Genomic DNA, 22,181 nt, shown 5'->3' with positions numbered 1-22,181 from the left:
AATAATTCTTTCCGTCTCTTTAAAAGATTCACTTAATTAAAATATTATGAATAAAGAAAAAATTAAATGAGGACAAACTACGGGTTCATCAGATTATAAGAGATTAAGCCAAAATTTTCATCACAGGCAAGCCTTAAGATAGAAGGATGCCTGATTCTATCTAACTGCAATGTTTCAACAAAAGACAGTAGGCCAATAAGTAAACAGTATAAAAATTCTTTGGGGTAGGTGGGTTTTTTTTTTGTTTTGTTTTGTTTTTTTTAGCAGTTTGTCCTACAATCCTTTTTTTCAATATCTGGTCTGTTTATAAAACTTAGGTTCTTCTGAATTCTCCCGGGGGCTTGGAAGACTCACACTAAATGTACTGAAATTCAAAGATAAACGGGCACCTTCAGTCACTTTTTTTTTTTTTTTAACATGCTAAGTAAAAGGCACATCGTCCAGCTCCCACCCTCTGTATTCCACAGTGTATTCACAGGACACTGATGCTTTCTTAGTAATGCCTTTCCTGTGTCATAATTATAGGAGTAAAGTGGGTTTTTTTTTTTTTGCTTGGAGTTTCAGAGTGATGTCAGCCTGAGACAGACTCTAAAGGATTTCAAAATGCCAGAATATGTAATGTCCTTTTGGTACAAACAGAGTAAGTCAAAAAATAACCTGGAGTTTAGCTGACCACAAAAAAGGGGAACCATCTCCCCCACTAAACATGCACACGACTCAAGAACAGAACTCTTGGGAGATTTCCGGCCTGCCTAACAAATGGTCAAAGGCCATGAACAATGCTCACACCAAGAGGAAGATCTACTTAGAAGTACAGAAACATATTAAATTTACTGTTAAAGGAATGCAAGTTAAATAACAATGAGTTATTCTTTGTCCTCAGAGTCACATGCTCTACTGACTGTGCCAGCCAGGCACCCCACTTTTCCCTCTATTTTAACGACGATGCCCAGTGGAGCTAAGGGCACAATGAAACTAGTTAAAAATACAGCCCTCAGGGGCACCTAGGTGGCTCAGTCAGTTAAGCATCCGACTCCGGCTCAGGTCATTATCTCACAGTTCATGGGTTCAAGTCCCCATCCGGCTCTGTGCTGACAGCTCAGAACCTGGAGCCTCCTTTGGATTCTGTGTCTCCCTCGCTCTCTGCCCCTCCCCTGTTCATGCTCTGTGTCTCTGTCTCTCTCAAAAACAAACATTTAAAAAAAACATATCTTAAAATTTTTTTAAAAATTTACTATATGATTCAGCAATGCCACTTCTGGGTATATACCTGAAAGAATTGAGATTCACCTAAGACAGATCCCATGTTCCTTGCAGCATTACTCACCATAGCCAAGAGTTAGACGCACCCAACTAGTCACTGACTGATTAATGGATAAACAAAATGTGGTACATACATGGAATGCAGTATTATTCAGACCTGAAGGAAATGCTAACACATGCTACAGACGGATGAACCTTAAGGACATTACGCTGAGTGAAATAAGCCAGTCACAAAAAGACAAATATTGTAGGATTTCACTTACAGGAGATATCCAGAACAGTCAAACCCATAGAAACAGAAATAGAATGCTGACTGCCAGGAGTACGGTGGGGAGAGGGTTGCACTTTAATGGGGACAGAGTTTCAGTTTCCAAGATGAAAAAGTTCTGGCAATGGGAGACATAACAATGTAAATATACTTAACACTAGATGGCAAATTTTAGGTGTATTTTACCACAATTTTTTTAAAAGTCAGGACAAAACAATTATATGTATGTAAAAGGACAAATGAGGGGTGCCTGGCTGGCTCAGTCAGTTAAGCATGGGACTCTTGATCTTGGGGTCATAAGTTTGAGCCCTACGTTGGGTGTAGGGATTACTTAACAAAATAAGACAAATGAAAAAAACTAGAAAACAATTCTGCAAAATAATATTCGAATTAGGATATTGACCTGAACTTAGATAATGGACCATTTTCCCCTCAAAGTATATGATGCGATTTTTACAGCACTCTTATTATCAAAAAAATTTGGGGGAGGGGGGGCAACTGGGTGGCTCAGGTGGTTAAGCATCCGACTTCGACCCAGGTCATGATCTCATGGCTGTATGAGCCCCATGTCGGGCTCTGTGCTGACAGCTCAGAGCCCAGAGCTTCCTTCACATTCTATCTGTGTCTCCCTCTCTCTCTCCACCCCTCCCCCACTCGTTCTTTCTCTCTCTCTCAAAAATAAACAAATATTAAAAATTCTGGAAAAAAAGATTTTTAAACATACTGCTCCAGCTACCAATAAAACCTTAATATCCTTTGAGTAAAAATGCCATGCCTATGATAAAGTACTTTCTTCGCATATACGAAACAAACATGGAGCCAGATTTTGAACTAAGACCTTGCTCTTTACCATGGACGAGAAATGACGTATACAGACTACAAACTCAACTTTTTAAAAGATTTTAAGTAATCTCTACACCCAAAGTGGGGTTCAAACTTAGAGTCATACAACCCTGAGATCAAGAACCACATGCTCTATCCACCGAGCTAGCCAAGTGCCGTAAGACTCTGAACTCAACTTCTTAAGAGCAGGTTTCTATCTGTTTTGTTCATCAAAACCCTAGCACCAGTCTATCACATTGCGAACATTCCATGAACACTTGGGAATGAATGTAGAAAACTACCTTCACAATCTTAACACACACAAACATGGCCTGACCTGCATTAATTTCATGAAAAAGTTTGCTGATTGCATTCTAAACCTCTTAAATCTAGATCTTCTAAATCTATTCTTCTGGTCTCCAATTCCCAAATTCATCCTTCTTCCTGCTCTAATTATCTCACTTTCTTTAGCATCTGGAAAAAAGAACTGAGTGCTACAATATAATTAGTAAATTATTCTTAGCTGACTGAATCATGTAGCAGCAGTTAGCAATTATAGTCCATAAAATGTGTATTACTCTTGCTGTTTTAATACCCTATGAAATAATGAGCTCCATTCTCTTTAAATTCAAGGCAGGGTTGCAGTTTGAATGCCATTAGGACAGTTTTTATCCTATCAGCTCATAGGTCAGAAAAAAGGGAAGTTCCCCACACAAAAGTTTCACAACCTCAAAATGCTGGTATGCATGACCCTCGATAGGCTGAGAAGAAACTATTCCCAACAGTAAAGGGCAAGTTCCCCTTCACAAAGAAAAATCTTCTCAGGGCACCTGGCTGGCAACCCATCCATCCATGTGCAGAGGATGGAGATCGAAACCCCCGGCAAGAGTTAGCAGCTCTGCTTTAGCAGATAGCATTGCCCAGCAGAAACAGAATGTGAGCCACATACAGAATTCTAAATTTTCTAGTAGCCAAGTTAAAAAACAAACAGGTAACAATTTCATTTAACTCAGTATGTCCCAAATATTCAGCATATAACCAATATTAAACAATCATTGTTTACATTTTATATTCTCTTCCCTTGGTCTTAGAAATCAGTGTATATTTCATACTTCCAGCACCTCTAAGTTCAGGTCAGAAACATTTCAAGTGCTCAAGAGTCACATGTGGTCAGTAACTACTGTATTACAGTACAGTTTTAGAATGATGACCACTTCTATTCACAACATTTTTATGTGCATATCACATCTTAATCATTTTTTTATGGGCTCTGACATCCTTCCTACTGCATATCTGGCCCTGTCCATTAAAAAAATAACAAGTTAGGGGCGCCTGGGTGGCTCAGTCAGTTAAGTGTCCAACTCTTGATTTTAGCTCAGGTCATGATCTCATGGTTTGTGAGACTGAGCCCCGAGCATGAAGCCCACTTAAGATTCTCTGCCTTTCTCTCCCTTTGCCTCTCCCTGACTCATTCTCTCTCTTTCTCCAAAAAAAAAAAAAAAAAAAAAAAAAAAAAAAAAAAAAAATATATATATATATATATATATATATATATATATATACATACACACACACACACACACACACACACACACACACACACTCTAACTTTTGGGGCATCTGGGTGGCTCAAGTCAGTTAAGCATCTGACTCTTGATTTCAGCTCAGGTCATGATCTCAGGGTTCATGGGATCAAGCCCCACATCAGGCTCTGTGCTATTAGCAGAGGGATTCTCTCTCTCTCTCTTTCTTTCTGCCCCACCCCCCTCTCAAAAATAAACTTTAAAAAATAATGATGATAATAACAAGTAAACAAAACCATTTCACTAGCCACTGACAGCCAAACCAGAACTATTAAGAAAAACCTGAAAAACTAACACTATTTGGGAGAGTTTGATCAACTCTGGTTAGTGTTATTAATATGAACTCTGTTTAATGCACTTCATATCCTTGAGGATGATGATGTTTCTGTTGGAACACAATCATCTACAGCTTCTGGACAGATGTCAACAGGAAAACGTGGCTTGTTTTACAGAGATACACTTCTCCGTAAGCCTTTCCATCTAAACTGATGTACAGCTTTACCACACTTTACACAATACAAGTGTTCTTTAAAAACTGTCAACAGGTACAAGTTTCCTTTACACTAAAGGGACAAGCTCTTTTTTTTTTTTTTTAATTTTTTTTTTTTAACGTTTATTCATTTTTGAGACAGAGAGAGACAGAGCATGAATGGGGGAAGGTCAGAGAGCGAGGGAGACACAGAATCTGAAACAGGCTCCAGGCTCTGAGCTGTCAGCACAGAGCCCGACGCGGGGCTCGAACTCACGGACCGCGAGATCATGACCTGAGCCGAAGTCAGACGCCCAACCGACTGAGCCACCCAGGCGCCCCAGGGACAAGCTCTTTAAAGAAAAATTAGAGACATGTTCTATTTGGTAAGCTTTTAAAAAATATTAGTCAAAGGAGGCAGCTGAGTGGCTCAGTCGGTTGAGCATCCAACTCGACTTTGGCTTAGGTCATGATCCCAGGGTCATAGGATCGAGCCCCACATCAGGCTCTGCACTGAGCATGGAGCCTGCTTGAGATTCTCTCTCTCCCTTTGCCCCCTCCCCTGCTTGCGTGTGCTCTCTCTCCAAAAATAAATACATACATACATACATAAAATAAACACTTAAAAATAAATAAAACCTTAAAGGCAAAACAAAGTAGGCATCCCTCCCCTCTTAAGCCCTCTGCTCCTTCCCTTCATAGCAAAAATAAATTGTTGGCAAAATAAATTCAATAAATGTTAAATGAATGAATAATGGGCTTTCTTAAAATAAGGGGGAAATACATAAAGTGAGTTACACCTAAACCAGTAATAACACTGATTACCAATATCATTTATTTTTAAATGACTATTAACGTGTAAGATGCTTTTAGAAACTTTTGGTCCAGCTGGGAGAGGAGGAAAAATTCTGTATACTTGTGTATAAAGGAAAAGTCACAGTACCAAGGACTGGAACTTCCATCCAAAATCAGTAGGTTTTCCATAAAAGACTCTTAAAAACTGAGAACAATCTGAGGGTTGATGGGGGGGGGGGGGGGATGGGTATTGAGGAGGGCACCTGTTGGGATGAGCACTGGGTGTTGTACGGAAACCAATTTGACAATAAATTTCATATTAAAAAAAAAATCAGTAGGTTTTCATTCCTTCAAAAACTAAGTACGGGGCATTTATTTATGTGCTGGGTCAACATGGTAGTCTCTGTCCTCATTAAACTAAATACAACAACAAACTATAATTTTTGCTATGAAAGGAAAGAGCAGAGGGCTGTGAGAGGAGAGGCTGCCTACTTCAGAGTGGTGATTCAGGAAGACTTTTCTGAGGGGACGGAGAAAGGAGGGAAGCAATCCCAGGCCAAGGTTCTGTGATGGCAAATCACACGGCTCCAGAAAGGAAGTGAAGACTAGTATGACCAGAGTCCTAGTTACATGCAGTTATTTAAAAGTTGTTGCAGAGGAGCCTGGGGTGGCTCAGTCAGTTAAGCGTCCGACTCTTGATTTCAGCTCAGGTCGTGATCTCATAGTTCAAGAATTCAAACCCCGCACCAGGCTTTGTGCTGACAGTGTGGAGCCTGCTTGGGATTCTCTCTCTCTTCCTCTCCTCTGCCCCTCCCTGGCTCTCGTTTTCTAAATAAAATAAATAGGGGCGCCTGGGTGGCTCAGTTGAGCGGCTGACTTCGGCTCGGGTCATGATCTCGCGGTCAGTGAGTTCGAGCCCCGCGTCGGGCTCTGTGCTGACAGCTCAGAGCCTGGAGCCTGTTTCAGATTCTGTGTCTCCCTCTCTCTGACCCTCCCCCGTTCATGCTCTGTCTCTCTCTGTCTCAAAAATAAATAAACGTTAAAAAAATTTAAAAAAAATAAAATAAAATAAATAAAATAAATAAATAAAAATAAAAATAAAATAAACAAACATTAAAAGTTGTTGCATCAGGGGCACCTGGGCGGCTCAGTCCATTAAGCATCCAGTCATGATCTTCAGCTCAGGTCATGATCTCACAGTTGGTGAGTTCAAGCCCCTCATCAGGCTCTCTGCTGTCAGCACAGAGCCCTCTGTCCTCTGTCTCCCTCTCAGTCTGTCCCTCCTCCACTCACACTCTCACTCTCAAAAATAAATAAGCGTTTAAATAAATAAACAAACAAAAGTTGTTGCATCCGAAAGTGAACAAGAAGCAGGGCCTCGTCACATAGCTAATGCTTATTCAGAATTAAACCTCTTACTAGGCACTGTGCATAGCTCTTCAATGAGACAAAGATACAAACAGGTGAATTTAGCCAAGATACAGTATATAAAAGCAGCTCCTTCCCAGGCATCTATCTCCTATCCTGTACTGTCTTTTCACCAGCACTTCTGAACAAGGGCCCCAACTAGATAATGGCCTCAAGCCAAATCAGAAGCGAAAAGCAAGCCTCAAACAGGGGCCTTTATCAAAGGACAGCTACTTCTGTGGGCAGCTGGGGGTGAGCAAGAGCTGATGCTCACGGCTAAGAATTGGGGCCCACACCACACTAAAAAGTACTTGGTCTGCCTCGTGTTTTTTTCCTCCCAGAAAATGAATGTTTACAGTATGACATGCATGGACTGCCAAAGGAAGTCTAAAAAGAATAAGCACATTATTGGATATTTTTAGCTTTTCTTTTCATAAATGTTTTCTGTCACTGCTTTCCAAATAATCCCAAATCTTTGCAAGTTAGCCAGAAGAAGAAACGGGGAAGAGAATGTATTTTCATAGAAGAGGTGACTAATGTTCTCTTGAAATTGAGTTAAAGGAATGTGTCTTTGTGAGTCCTGTTCACACAAACACAAAATTCCAATGGATTAATATGTACTGTGTAAGGACAGGACATAGCAAACATGGAGACGAAACGTGCAAATCACCCCACACCAGGCAAAAGGACTGGTAGGAATACTTATGTTTGACAATATAGGGATTAAAAATCCGTGCAGAAAAGCAATAAAGTCAAAATACTTTTGAAGTTGTAAACCATTATTCTTTCATCCCCAGTGACCTACCGCCAAAGCTTCTAATGGAAACACTGAAGAAAAACAGTGTGCCTCATTACTGCTGATTCTAACGATGTGACACAGAACCAAACAAGCCAGAAAAAACTTTAAATTATACTAAGGAGAGAACCCATAGGGCAAACTTGAGGCCTGTTATATGGGGTCTCACAGGCTTGCCTTATTAAACAATTTTTCAGGGTAACTTCTTTTAGAAGTGTGAGTGGTTCAGAGACAATTTTTTAAGTTTAAGGCTTCTTGACTATTCTGCTAAAGCAAAAACAGGGTCTCCTTTCCTTATTCCTATTGAACTACCAAAGGCCCAGAAAGAAAAGTAATTACCTTAGCTGGGGGTAAGATATGCTCCAATAGATTACATTAAGAATTATGAACACTGTAATGAAGATATATGCAGAATGGGGGACGGGTCCCCAACATTTTAAGAAACTCCTAAATTATAGATGTCCATATGTGCGACAAGAAAACTGAACTTTAATTTTTTTTTTTTTTTTTTTTTGGCTGAGAATTAACAAAAAAGGAAAGTTTGTGGGCCCTTCGGTGAATCCCTTAACAAGGCCTTACCTTTCATTAATTCTCCAGGGGGGTTCTGGGGAGAATCATAAAATAGGATGCATTTGAAAACCTGTAAAGAGCCGAGTATTATCAGGGCCCCTGGCTGGCTCAGTCGGTTATGCTTCTGACCCTTGATTTCAGCTCAGGTCATGATCTCATGATCCATGGGATCAAGCCCTGTAGAGCCTTTTAGGATTCTCCCTCCCTCCCTTCCACCACTCTCCCCCGTATCTGTCTGTCTCTCTCTCTAATAAATAAACTTAAAAAGAGCCAATTATTATCAAACCAGGAAAGGAGTCACATAACTAATATTCACTGAGCAACCACTGTGTATCAGGTACCAATGGAGACCCCAGAGATACAACAATACATAGGACATCCAAACTGCCACAAAAAGGCCATGTGTTCATTCCTGTTTATATCCTCCAGACAGGTTTTTCAGTCTTTTGCTTTTTTTAAAGAGGGTACCAACATAATATAAGAAAGAAAACAGTAACATTTTCTTTATATCCATAAGATTTTTGTTTTTGTTGGAGATAGAAGTTGGGCTATATTCCTTTGCCTGGCAAGAGAAGAAAAGAAATTCCTCACTCCCCTCCCCCTTTTTCTCCATCCTGAATTTACCACAAACATCTTGCTTTCTCTGGATATTTTCAAGAGTCCTAGAAACCATATCTTCCTGGCTTTTTCACCAGGTGGTTCAGCACCAAAAAAACAAAAACAAAAACAAAAACCCACAATTACCATTATCAATAACAAAGCCTATGGCAACATCTCTCTTTGCACCTCTCTAAATAAAGAAAGGATAAATTTCAATTTCACTTTCACACTTTGTCAGATATGCTTATCTTATTCTTCTAATCACCAACATAATAAAATGAAAAAGGTGGGGTGCCTAGCTGACTCAGTTAATATAGCAAGCGACTCTTGATCTCAGGGTCATGAGTTCAAGCCCCACATTGGGCACAGAGATTCCTTAAAATAATAATAATAAGATAATAAAATGACAAAGGCTTATCTATCATCTAACCATAGGTAAAACAAATGTTCTATATTTAGAGTGCCTTGCTTTTGAAGTTTTACTTCTTTGCGGCGCCTGGCTGGCTCAGTCGGTTTAACACCAACTTTGGCTCAAGTCATGATCTCACAGTTCGTGGGTTCAAGTCCCGTGTCGGACTCTGTGCTGGCAGCTCAGAGCCTGGAGCCTGCTTCAGATTCTGTACCTCTCTCTCTGTCCCTCCTCTCCTTGCACGCTCTCAAAAATAAATAAACATTAAAAATTTTTAAAAAGGGGGCGCCCGGGTGACTCAGTCGGTTGAGCGTCTGACTTGGTTCGGCTCAGGTCCTGATCTCACAGTTTGTGAGTTCGAGCCCCACATGGCCTGCTTCGGATTCTGTGTCTCCCTCTCTCTCTGCCCCTTTCCTGCTCATGCTCTGTCCCTCTCTCTCTCTCAAAAAGAAATAAACATTAAAAGAATTTTTTAAATAAATAAATAAATAAAAATTTTTTTAAAAAGTTTTACTTCTTTAACTTGCAAATCCTATCAGGAATTTAACACACTCCCTCAGGCACTTTAACCAAAATGCCCACAAAAATTCAGTTGGAAACACTTTTTCCACCTGGCAAGTAAGTTCCAGAAGTCAGCGCCTTCCATGTGTTATGTTAGAAGGGGAAATACACAGGCAATAAGGCTTCAGAATATACAGAACAGGATCTTCAAGCAAAGAACTAGGTCTTACTGTCCCGGTTTTCAGCACAACACTAATGAATGTCAGACTAATTCTAAATGCTAAATAAGTATTAAACAATATGAACGCTAGATCAACAAGCAGAAACACTGTAAACCCAGAGAAAAAGAGGCTTTTACTTTCTAAAGCACTGAAACATTCTCACACTATTCTAACCTGGATAATCTGGCCCTTGGGAAGGAGCATACCTGGAGAACCTGAGAACCAGCAAGTTTTCTGGAGATCAAGAGCCGCCTCTGGAACGGCCATCAACCCAGCACAACCACTGCTGTCAAATTCTAGCGAAAGTGTCAGGCGGTGACAGCAATGTAAGTGGCAGGAGAAAATACAAAGAGAAGAGAAACAAAGGAGAGATCAAGAAAGAAAGAAGAGCCAAGCGAAAGAAAGAAGCTTAAGGAAAAGCGATTAATTCTTCCCTCAAAGACAGAAGAACAGTGTTTCTGCCTTCTAAACTTCACAGCAAACGCATGCCATTAAAATACACTCTATTGGGGGCGCCTGGGTGGCTCAGTCGGTTAAGCGTCCGACCGCTCAGGTCATGATCTCCCGGTCTGTGAGTTCGAGCCCCGCATCGGGCTCTGTGCTGACAGCTCAGAGCCTGGAGCCTGTTTCAGATTCTGTGTCTCCCTCTTTCTCTGACCCTCCCCTGTTCATGCTCTCTCTCTCTCTCTCTGTCTCAAAAATAAATAAACGTTAAAAAAAAATTTTTTTAATAAAATAAAATACACTCTATTGTAAAAGAAGGATCAATTGCTATTAACTCCATGTGGACCCCCCCACTCCAAAATTCAAATGATGAAGCCCTAAACGTGACAGGATTTGGAGGTGGGGATCTGTGGGAGGCAATGAGGCCAGGAGGGTGGCCCCCAAGATGAGAGGCACCCTTATAAGAGGAAGAAAGCTAGCCCTTTCTCCACCTGAGGTCACAGCAAGAGGTGGGCTGTCTCCCAGCCAGGAAGCCCAAGCCAAGAAGGGGGTCTTCACCAGAACCCCACCATGCACCCAGATCCACCTCCAGCCTCCAGAACTGTGAGAAATATTCGTGTTTAAGTCACCTAGTTTACGGTATTTGTTACAGCAGCCTGAGCTAAGCCATCGCTCAAAGTGACTAGTAAATAGTGCAACCCTAAGCCTTAGAAACAATAAAGAAGGCGGACTGCCGCCCCAGGACTTCACTTAGGATTACCTGCTTACTGAATAAGGGCACTTGACTTCACTCTGGCCCTTCACCATCCCCTCTGCCCCTCCTTCTGGTTTGGGGGCTAAGAGGCTGAGAAGACTAGAACTTCCGAATCTGGAAATCTGACCTCAGAAAGTGGTTAAGTAAACTTAAAAGGTCTGGCAACGAAACCCTGACACATTACTCCGTCCTCACCCCTCCCATAACTCCTCTTCCGGCCCTGTACGATTTTCCTTGCCTCTAGTCTCCAGGACTGTCTAATAGCAAAGTTTGGGGAGCGCCTGATGTTATTTAAGGGCAACAAATTTGTTCCATTACAGCCTTCACTAATCTGATGTGGGCACGGCTTGGTTGGCGGGGCTCCCTGGTGTGGTTCCCAGGGCCAAGAGGCCGCAACTTCACGCTCCAGACTGAGAAGTCCACCCCAAGTGGCCCGTTTCGAGAAAGCCTCCCTGAATAACACGGTCACGGTCGGCGAAACCGGCCCAAGTTCCCTTCCCATCTTTTCCAGAGTCCTACTTCCCACGGCATGCTTCCTCCAAAAAAGGAAGAAACCGGCCTAAGGCTCAGCTCTCGCCGGCTGGTATTTACCTAGCACCGGAACTTGTTTGCAAAACACTGGAGGCACTCACAAACTTGACTTTGCAGGAAACGCACAACCTTGACTCCCGCAACCAAGATCTAGTGAGCGCCTTCTATCGTCCCCACCCCCACCACCAAAGTCCCGGACCCGGAAGGTAGGGGAAGCCAGGTCACCACCGCCACCCCTGGCTATTACACGGTGCCCAAGCCACTCAGTGCCCACTGAGCCGACTCACAGTGAGGGCCGGGGCCAGGACCCGACCACGGACTGCTGGGGCGCAGAGGAAACGCCGGGATGGGCGAGGGACGCCTCCACGCTCAGAACTGCTTGCGCGCAGCCCGAAGCTGGGCCGCAGAGGCCATCTGGCGCGGAAGGCAGAAGACGGCCCCCGGTCTCCTGCCCTTCCTCCTCTTTCCCTAGCCCTGGCCGCTCTCCGCGCGCGCACGTCCGCACGCCCATGTGCACGAGCTCCAGGCACGACCCTGGGATCCCAAACGGCAGGAGCCCCTTCTCGGCCGCCCCCTCCTCCTTCCCAGACGGCATCCCCAGCGAGCCTCGCAGGCACACGTGGATTCGGGGACCCCGGGAGCGATGGGCGCGGGCTGCGGCGCCCACGGCGCGTGCCACTCACTTGCTGGCCGGCGCGGGGCTTGCCCTGGGGCGCTCTCCTGAAAAAGGAGGTCCTGGCGGTGAAGAAGAAGTCCTCGGAGTCCTCCTCCAGGCTGCTGTAGCCGCTGCTCATGCTGCTGGTCCCGTCGCGCGTGGGCCGCCTCCCCCGGGTGCAGGCGGCCAGGCAGGGGGTACCGCGCCCGCCCGCCCCGCGAGGTTCCAGGCGCGCGGCCCGAGCCGCCCGCGGGCAGTCCAGCTGCAGCTGCGGCCGCCGCTCACTCCGGCCGTCCCGGCCCCTCCCGCCGCCTCCCCGCCAGGCTCCGGGCGCGGCTTTAGCCTCCGAGAGCCTTACGACCCCGCCTCCCGGGGCCCCGCCCTCTCCCGGGTGCCCCTCCCCGGGAGGCTGGGGACTGTGCCCACGCGGTCGGGGCGCTCGGCGCGTGGCCGCAGGTGGGGGTGGTGCAGCCCGCCCTCCCGGGCGCCTGCTCTATCCCGGAGGTGTCTGTGCCACCTAGAACGTCCGCTTCGGCGACTGCGTCTGGCCGGGCCGTGCTCGGGGTCGCTTCCCCAACCTCCCGGAAACTGCCAAGTCCTCCGTGATCCGGCTACCCGCCCCCCACTCCGCTAGCTGGGGCTTTGGGGAGGACCCGGGCAGAGCAGGGAACTGTCTCCGCCCTGCTCGCCCCTCCCGGGGTCCAGGGGGCGGCAGTAGAGATTGTCCAGCGGAGGAGCCCCCCGACCGTCGGGCCTCCGGCACCCCTTTCGCCGCGTCCTCAACCCCGCATCTCGCCCCAGCAGGAGGGTTAAAAGTTAGCGGAGATGAGTGGGGAGGTAACAACTGGGCAGTTTATTCAAATGAAAACATCCTTTCTGGTAATTCAGTTGAGCTTCGGTCTTTCCTTCCCGCCTTCTCTCTAGCGAAGGTTCATTCGCCTAGGATGACCAAAGAACGGCCAAGGTCGTTATGATCTTAGAGGCCTCTTGGTGAAGGGGGTGGGGGTGAATTAGTTCGAGTGCTTATTCATTAAACGTGTGTTTTAGACCTCCCTTCCGACAATCCTACAAAGGCGTGGTTTCAGTGATGGGGTTCAGGGAATTCTATTCACCTCCTACAAAAAAAAAAAAAAAAAAAAAATCCCTATTTTCTGAAACCCTTCCAGTCAATTAATCCTCTTTTAGAATGCAAAATTTTCCTTCAAGCCACCTGTGGGTACCATTCACACCTTGGTGTTATTCAACTGATTTAAGTCATACTAGCTTCCGTGCTGACATCTTGACTGAAAGGAGGTTGTGAGGCTTCACCACTGCCTCAAAGCAGTGGTAACCAGGCTTTAAGAGAGGTTTCATTAGGCGAGAAAGAGAAGGGTTAGAAAAGAGAATCTTCACCCGTTATCGCTAAACTCTCTTGCATTATCTCCCTTCAATCCTGAAAACAACTGTATAAGATAGTTAGCACTTACTTATGTTCATTTCATACCCAGAGCAGCTGAAGTTTAAAGAGGAAAGTAGCTGTGGATGGTAGGGCGGGGGCCATTCCGATCTGCTTTCTGTTTATCTCAAAGTCTGCAGAGACCCTTCTAGATTGGCTTGGTCCCCAGTCAGCTGTGCTTCTTTGTGCACTAGTGGAGGGGAGAGCTGGCTCTTGAGTCAGCCTACCCGCAGGCAAAAGGAAGGCTTGCAAACCCTCTCCACTTTCAGGCTTACACATCCAGCTTGCAAAGTTGTGCGTTACCCCAAGTGATTCACAACTGCAAGAGGCAGGCCTCAGAGTTACAGCCCATCTTAAAGATCCTGCAACATTAAAGCCTTCTTCCTGGCCACACAGCTACTGAATAATTAGAAACCAGGAATTCTAACTCCCTGCTGTTTTACCCAGACTAAACTGATCTGCTGGTGCCAGGCACGTAACCTAATGTCAGAGAATGAGACAATTTACTTACTTTATGGTAGATTTGTGTTACCTGGTTTCTGTTATTACATGAACGTAATCTTTATTATTAAAAACTTCCAATTGAAGAGTAATGTGTAGGTTAAAGAATTGAAATAACTTGTTTTATTGTGGGTGGGAAGAGGGAAATAACCCCAACCTGAACTAATTAAAGTTTCAGAATACTTGGAAGAAAAATATTAAAAGGAAAAATACACTTAAGTGTTTTATGATCCACCATACCATAAAAGGGATTGTTTCATGGTATTAAAGTTCCAAAGGACTAAATTTTTATATCCGTCAGCACACCATCAGAATCAGTTATAACAAAAAGGCATAATTGAATAATGAAGGAGAAGCACTGCTTTTAAACAACATAAAGTAGGGGCGTCTGGGTGGCTCAATTGATTGAACGTCCAACTCTTGATTTGGCTCAGGTCATGATCCAAGCCAGGGTCATGGGATAGAGCCCTGTATCATGCTCCGTGCTTGCTGAGCATGCAGTTGGCTTGAGAGCCTCTCTCTCTCCCTCTCTCCCTCTCTCTCTCAATCCCCCCCCCCACCCATGTGCTCTCTCTCCCTCAAAATAAAATAAAATTTTAAAATTTTAAATAAAAACAACAGGAGCGCCTGGGTGGCTCAGTCAGTTAAGCCTCTGACTTCGGCTCGGGTCATGATCTCACAGTTCCTGAGTTCAAGACCCGCATCGGGCTCTATGCTGACAGCTCAGAGCCTGGAGCCTGCTTCGGATTCTGTGTCTCCCTAGCTCTCTGCCCCTCCCCCACTCACCCTCTGTCTCTCTTTCTCTCTCAAAAGTAAATACACATTAAAAAACAATTTAAAAATTTTAAGAAAATAAGATAAAAACAACAAAAAGTAAAAAACATGAAGGAAGGAAGAATTGGCATTCTACTTCCTAAAAGCACCATAATAATCATATTTCTAAATTTTTCTGATAGTATTCTTGATAAAATAATATTAAATTTTGGCTCATGAAATTAGTATTTGTAAAAATTCAAAATGTCACATTAAGCAACTAGCATTTAAAATTCAAGGAAGGAGGTGGAATAAATGTATGCAACTAAGTTCAGTTTTGAAAGAACTTACTGTCAAACACAATAGGATTTGTAAGTGGACTCCATTACCATAAATGTTCCAGTGATACAGAGCCTAATGATTTAAATTTATAGCCTAGTAACCTTTTATTTCCATATTAAATGAGGAATATATTTAAAACTGAATAACTAAATGCAAAAACTATAAATACACACAAAATGTTTTATAATTGTAATCATCCTGTGCATCAAATCATTTTCCTTGAATCAATGTAAAAGGAGCAGCTATAGTAACAGTTTAACCCTTCTTGTTCACCCAATAAACCCCCCTCCAGAAGAAGGATGCCTGGCTGGCTCAGCCAGGAGAGCATGTGACTCTTGATTTCAGTGTTGTGAGTTTAAGCCCCACACTTGGGTAAGAACTTACTTTAAAAAAACCAAAAAAAAAGGAGAAAAATAATCCTATAAGTATGATTATAAATCAAAAGTTTAAATCATTATTCAGATACTTTAAGCACTATATATCTACAAATAGTAGAAACTCAGATATAATCAATGTAGGAAAAAAAAATGTTTTAAGCACATCTCACCTTTTAACCAAATACATTTAAAAGTAAAATCTTTCTTTCAAGGGGTGCCTGGGTAGCTCAGTCAGTTAAGCTTCTGACTTTGGCTCAGGTCATGATCTCACAGTTTATGAGTTCAGGCCCTACGTCAGGCTCTGTGCTGACAGCTCAGAGCCTGCAGCCTGCTTCTGATTCTATGTCTCCATCTCTCTCTTCCCCTACCCCACTCACATTCTGTCTCTGTCTCAAAAATAAATAAACATTAAAAAAAAGTTAAAAAAAAAAAAAAAGCAAAATCTTTCTTCTGTTGGGTACCAGGGTGGCTCAGTTGATTAAGCATCTGACTCTCAATTTTGGCTCAAGTCATGATCTCACAGTTCCTGGAATCAAGCCCTACGTAGGGCCTATGCTGACATTGCAGAGCCTACTTGGGATTCTCCCTCTTTCTCTGCCCCTCTCCCTCACTCATTCTTTCTCTCTCTCAAAATAAATAAATAAACTTAAAAAAATTTCCTCTTTCTCTGCACCCCCAGCTCTTTCCCCTGCTTGCACTTCCTCTCTCTCTCAAAAAAAAAAAAAAAAAAAAAAACACAAAAGTACATTTTTTCTTTTGTCAACTTGTCCTAATAAAATGAGGAAAAAAATTATAGATTTGACTGTGCAAATTTGGGAATATTTTCAACACACACACAATGGTAAAGACAAAGAAAAAACGGAGGGAAATATTTGCCATATAACTGATACCCTTACAATACAAAGAGCTCATACAAATCAATGAAATTGACATGACAATGACATGACATAAGCAAAAACATGACAGTAAGTTTATAAAAAGAAAAATAGAAGTAACTTATCAGTCACGTATACATTAAAACATTCACTCAGTCAACAAATATGTATTGAGCACATACTATCTGTCAAATGCTGACCTCAACAGAAAGGGTGCACCATTGGACAAAACAGACAAAACTCTTTGTCCTCATAGAGCATGTTTCAGTGTGGGCTAGAGGGAGACAGGGGAAACAAAGAAGACAATTATATAGTATGTTCGAAGGTAATAATTACTCTCACATAAATCATAGAAGAAAGATAAAGAATGTTTAATACAGACTTGCTGTTTAAGCTCTCCCTGAGAAAGTCACTTTTCAGCAAAGACGTGTAGGAGGTAAGGGAGCTATCCAGGCAGATATCCCCAGGAAAGCATTCCAGGCAGAGAGAGCAGCAAGTACAAAGGCCCTGAGGAGGAAGTGTGCTGCCATATTTGAATATGAGCCAAGAAGCCAGTGTGTCTGAGGTGGGCGAGTGGAAGAGAAAGTAGGAGAAATTTTGGTACAAAAAGTAACAGGGTCAGAAAGCTGACTGTTCCTATAATGCCATGAAAGCACTTATGGGAGCTTTGAGTTTGATCTTTACTCTGACATAACTCCTGGAGATTTTGAGCAAAGGAATGGCATGATTTGGCTTACTTTTTTAAAGGACTCCTTTGGCTTCTGGGTAAAGAATAAAATGCTAAGCCTTATGAAAACTCAAGCAAATGAAAACAAGGGACATTTTCCACCAATGAAATTGGCAAGGGTTTTGTTTTTATTTTTTGTGGGCTTTTTTGGTATTTTTCTTTTTATTTTAAGTAAGCTCTATGCCCCAGGGGGCATTGGGGTGGCTCAGTCTGTTGAGACATGTACTTCAGCTCAGGTCACGAAGTGAGTATAAGCCCCACATCAGGCTCACTGCTGTCAGCCAAGAGCCTACTTCACATCCTCTGGCTCCCTCTCTCTCTGTTCCCACCCCCCGCCCCCATGCTCTCTTTCTCAAAAGAAATTTTTTTAAGTAAGTTCTACACCCCACATGGTGCTTGAACTCATGACTCAGGACCCCCAAGATCGAGTTGCTTACTCTACTGACTGAGCCAACTACATACCCCTGAAATTGACAAGTTTTTGGGGGTTTTTTTGAGAGAGAGCCAGAGTGCACATGCATGTGTGCTTGAGTGGAGGTGGGGCAGAGGGAGAGGGAGAGAAGAGGGAGAGAGAGAATCCCAAGCAGTTCTCCATGCTCAGCACAGAGCCTGATTCTGAGCTCTATCTCACAACTGTGAGATCATGATCTGAGCGGAAATCAAGAGTCAGATGCTTTTTCTTTTTTAATGTTTATTTATTTTTGACAGAGAGAGAGAGACAGAGCATGAGCAGGGGAGGGGCAGAGAGAGAGGGAGACACGGAATCCGAAGCAGGCTCCAGGCTCCGAGCTGTCAGCACAGAGCCCGATGCGGGGCTTGAACTCACAGACTGCGAGATCATGACCTGAGCCAAAGTCGGACGCTCAACCGACTGAGCCACCCGGGTGCCCCAAAAGTCAGATGCTTAACCAACTGAGCCACCATGCACCCCTGGCAATATTATTTTTAATTTAATTTAATTTTCTTTCTTTCTTTATTTATTTATTGGAGAGAGAGAGCAGAAAGAGGGTGACAGAGGATCTGAAGCAGGCTCTGTGCTGACAGCTACAAGCCAAATGTGGGGCTCAAATTCACAAACCATGAGATCATGACCTGAGCTGAAGTTGGGCACTCAATGGACTAAGCCACCCGGGTGCCCCATGGCAAGTATTTTTTAAAGCAGGTAATGAGGGGTGCCTGAGTGGCTCAGCCATTTAAGTGTCCAACTCCTGGTTTTGGCTCAGGTCATGATCTTGTAGTTTTGGGGGTTCAAGCCCCATATCAGGCTCTGCACTGGCATCACAGAGCCTGCTTGGGATTTTCCCTTTCCCTTTCTCTCTCTGCCCCTCCTTCACTCATGCTCTTTCTGTCTCTCTCAAAATAAATAAACTTAAAAAAATATTTTTCAAATAAGCGGTACCTGGGTGGCTCAGTCAGTTAAGGGGCCGACTTCAGCTCAGGTCATGATCTCACCAGTTCATGAGTTCAAGCCCTGCATCAGGCTCTTTGCTGCTAGCTCAGAGCCTGGAGCTTGCTTCAGATTCTGGGTCTCCTTCTCTCCCTCTCCCTCCCCCACTTGCACTCTGTCTCTCTCAAAAATAAATGAACATTAAAAATAAATAAATAAAGCAAGCAGGTCATGAAACAACATGTATAATATGATTACATTTGTGGGGCACCTGGGTGCCTCAGTCAGTTAAGTGTCCAGCTCTTGATTTGAGCCGAGATCATGATCTCATAGTTCCTGGGTTCAAGCCCCATGTCGGGCTCCACACTAATCACACTAATGGTGCAGAGCCTGCTTGGGATTCTCTCTCTCTCCCTATCTCTCTGCCCTGCTCTCTCTCTCTCTCTCTCTCAAAATAAATAAATAAACTTTAAAAAATATATATGATTATATTTATATAATTGTAATTGTAGGTAATATTGGGGTTTTTTTTATGTTTATTTATTTGAGAGAGATGGAGACAGTGCAAGCAGGGGAGGAGCAGACGGTGGGGGGGGGGGGGGCGGGGAGAGAGAATCCCGACCAGGCTCTGCACTGCCAGCACAGTGCCAGACTTGAGGCTCAAAATCACAAACTTGTGAGATCACGACCTGAGCTGAAACCAAGAGTCATACACTCAACCCACTGAGCCACCCAGGCGCCCCCCCCCCCGCCAAGTAATATTCTTAAGATGTGCTAGGAACTAAGACGATTTATCAGGGAGACTTTTTTTTATATATATATATATATAATGTAGGCTTCACGCCCAGCACAGCGCCCAACATGGGGCTTGAACTCACAACCCTGAGATCAAGACCTGAGGTGAGATCAAGTGTCTCGTGCTTAACCGACTGAGCCACCCTGGTGCCCCTGTCAGGGAAATTAATAATAAAGTTCTCACTGACAGAGACCTGTTCCTTTGATACTTATGTCATATGGAAAAGCATGGCCTTGGAAGTCAGGGCAACCTGAATGTGAATGACAACATTGTTCCTTAACTCGTGTGTGACCTTTGACAATTTAATTCGTTTACCGTACCTCAGGTTCATCATGAGTAAAATGGCAAGAACTAAGCTCCATTTTATTCTCTTTAGTTTACGGTGAGGATTAAGCAAGAGAATCCATGTAAAACCCCTGGGCATAGAAGAGGGCCAAGCAAGTATTACTCTTTCTGGTCCCAAATATTATACCTTGTTGCATATTCAACATATATCACCCTCTTTCTTGTTAACCAACTAAGGACTCAAGTTCAGGAATCCTCCCTTCTCAGGGAAAGAGGTTCAATCCCAGCTCAGGAGCAAGGGCTGATAATAATAATAATAATAATAATAATAATTCATTGAACATTTACTGAGCTCATATTATGTGCTAGGCAGTACTCTGAGTGCTTGGCCTGTATTAACTCACTGAGTGCTTACAACAACTGTCATTTTCCCCAATGAAAGAGAAGCATGGAGCAGGGGGTACAGCTTCCATTCGATAAAGCTGCTTTCGCTCCTAAATTCGCCCTCCTGACCTTTGGACTACACTGCCTTTAGGACTCAACCAGCCTAGAATGGGAGGAGAGTCAGACTGTCTCAGAGGAAAACCAGGTTTCTGCCAGTCAGAAGTGATTTCCAGTGAGTTAATTTTAATAGAATATTTGTGTGAGAGGAGATATTTCCTATTTAAAGTTTTGAAATGAGATTTTTTAAAAAATTTTTTAAAGTTTATTTTATTTTTGAGACAGAGAGTGTGAGTGGGGGAGGGTCAGAGAGAGAGGGAAACGGAATCATCACAGAGCCCCACATGGGGCTCGAACTCACAATTCATGACAGTCGCTTAACCGACTGAGCCACCCAGGCACCCGGAGAGATTGTTTTTATTCAGCTGACCAGGACACTGAATTTTCCAAAAGTTATTTTGATCAATCCTTCCTACTGATTTAAGTCCCCACCCTACCCTCAGCTTCTGCTAAAGGCTTAGTAGCTCTCTACCCCTTATTTTGAATACAAGGAGGAAGGACTTCATTCATTTTGTCATGGAGTAGTCGCCTTTTTTTTTTATTTTTTTTTTTTATTTAAGTAATTCCTACCCCCATCATGGAGCTTGAACACATGACCCCAAGAACAAGAGTCGTATGATCCACGGACTGAGCCAGCCAGGTGCCCCAAGTAGTCGCCATTATTATGGTGCGTTCACATTGGCATTATCTCTTGCAGGGTCATCTAAAACCAGAGCCTGTGCCTACGAGGTTAATAGTGTCCTCAAGGCGAAGAGTCACTATCCACTGCTGGGTCTCCTTGTCAAGTGGTGTCCTCCCTGTAGACATGTTCATTTTGTAACCTATGAAGAATGAAGAGACATTTTTCTGCACTTTTGCTTTAGGTGTCATTAATCTCAGGAGGCTGGGAGGTAGAGGAAGGAATGAAGAAATAGAGAATGTTCTGTGGCTGAATATGGACCATTTATTACAAATACATGGCAGAAATCTGATGACTCTCTTTCAGTTGTAGTACCTGGACCCAGAGCCCAAGGCATCTGACTTTGAAATCTGTGTCTAAAGACTACAGCTTTAGGTAAACAAAAAATGTTTCCGGGGGTACCTGGGTGGCTCAGTCAGTTGAGCGTCCGACTTCAGCTCGGGTCATGATTTCACGGTTCATGGGTTCGAGCCCCGCGTCGGGCTCTGTGCTGACAGCTCAGAGCCTGGAGCCTGCTTCGGATTCTGTGTCTCCCTGTCTCTCTGCCCCTCCCCTGCTCATGCTCTGTGTCTGTCTCTCAACAATAAATAAATGTTAAAAAAAAAAAAATACTTCTGATGTTGTTGTTCAGGAAAGACATTCCAGGGAAATAGGGATCTTCCTTAATAAATACAAACAGAAACCTAGCGGTAGCCTCAGGGTTTCTATGGAGGAGGGCTTAAAGGCCGCTTAAACTGGGTTGCATGAATCGTCAAAGACGAGGACAGTCGCTGATGGAGAGAGATTCCTAGAGGAGCATTAAGGTTCCCCCACTCTACTTTGGGGCTCAGCAACCTCCATTTTCTTCTTTACATTAAGTATTTATTCAGACCTCACTATGTGTTTAGCACCACCAAAGCTGGTAAGGTACAAAATAAGAGGTAGGTTTGCTGTCCTCCAAACGCTTATAATTTCGTTGGTGAGAAAAACATATCCCATGGAACAATTACATAACAATGACATACTGTAATCAGGCAATCGATGAATTTATGAAGGACACATCAAAATCCAAAAACAATGATCAGAAAGCGTGCGATTTGGTGAGTCCTAAAGGAGACAGACAGAGAGGAAGAGAACACGAAGGGCAGAGACCAGAGGAAAGGTCGTCAGCAACAACTTAGGCACAGCCTATTCTCGGGCTGAATCAAACACTTGAAGTTGAGGGGAAAAGTTGACCAGAGAGGTGAGGGCCAAGGAGTTGAAAGATAAGGCAAGTTGGGCTTATCTGCGAAGAAGTGGGGAACTTCCAGGGAGGTGACCTGGAGAAGAGAGAGTTGGAGGTGTTGGGGGGGGGGGGTGCTGTGTTGTAAACCCAACCAGAGAGGAGCAGACAAACAAGCTTGTGCATCTCTTGTGAAACTTCCTGTGGTTTTGTGAGGGACTCCCACGGCACAGA

The 22,181-nt window shown here is 43.7% G+C and overlaps 1 protein-coding gene across 1 annotated transcript in view; it reads right to left on the bottom strand.

Moving 5' to 3' along the window:
• RASSF3 (Ras association domain family member 3) overlaps nucleotides 1-12,409 on the bottom strand; it is a 74,842-nt gene extending 62,433 nt beyond the window's left edge. Inside the window, exon 1 of the mRNA XM_042992680.1 lies at nucleotides 12,117-12,409. Within this exon, the coding sequence (XP_042848614.1) occupies nucleotides 12,117-12,227 (111 nt within the window). The 5' untranslated portion in view covers nucleotides 12,228-12,409. The remainder of the gene's footprint in view (nucleotides 1-12,116) is intronic.
• Between the last annotated feature and the right edge of the window lie 9,772 nt (nucleotides 12,410-22,181).

This window comes from Panthera tigris, chromosome B4, assembly GCF_018350195.1.
Source record: "Panthera tigris isolate Pti1 chromosome B4, P.tigris_Pti1_mat1.1, whole genome shotgun sequence".
NCBI classification, from domain to species: domain Eukaryota; kingdom Metazoa; phylum Chordata; class Mammalia; order Carnivora; family Felidae; genus Panthera; species Panthera tigris.
The sequence above is the reverse complement of the archived record's forward strand: the minus strand, read 5'-3'. Positions and strand labels throughout refer to the sequence as shown.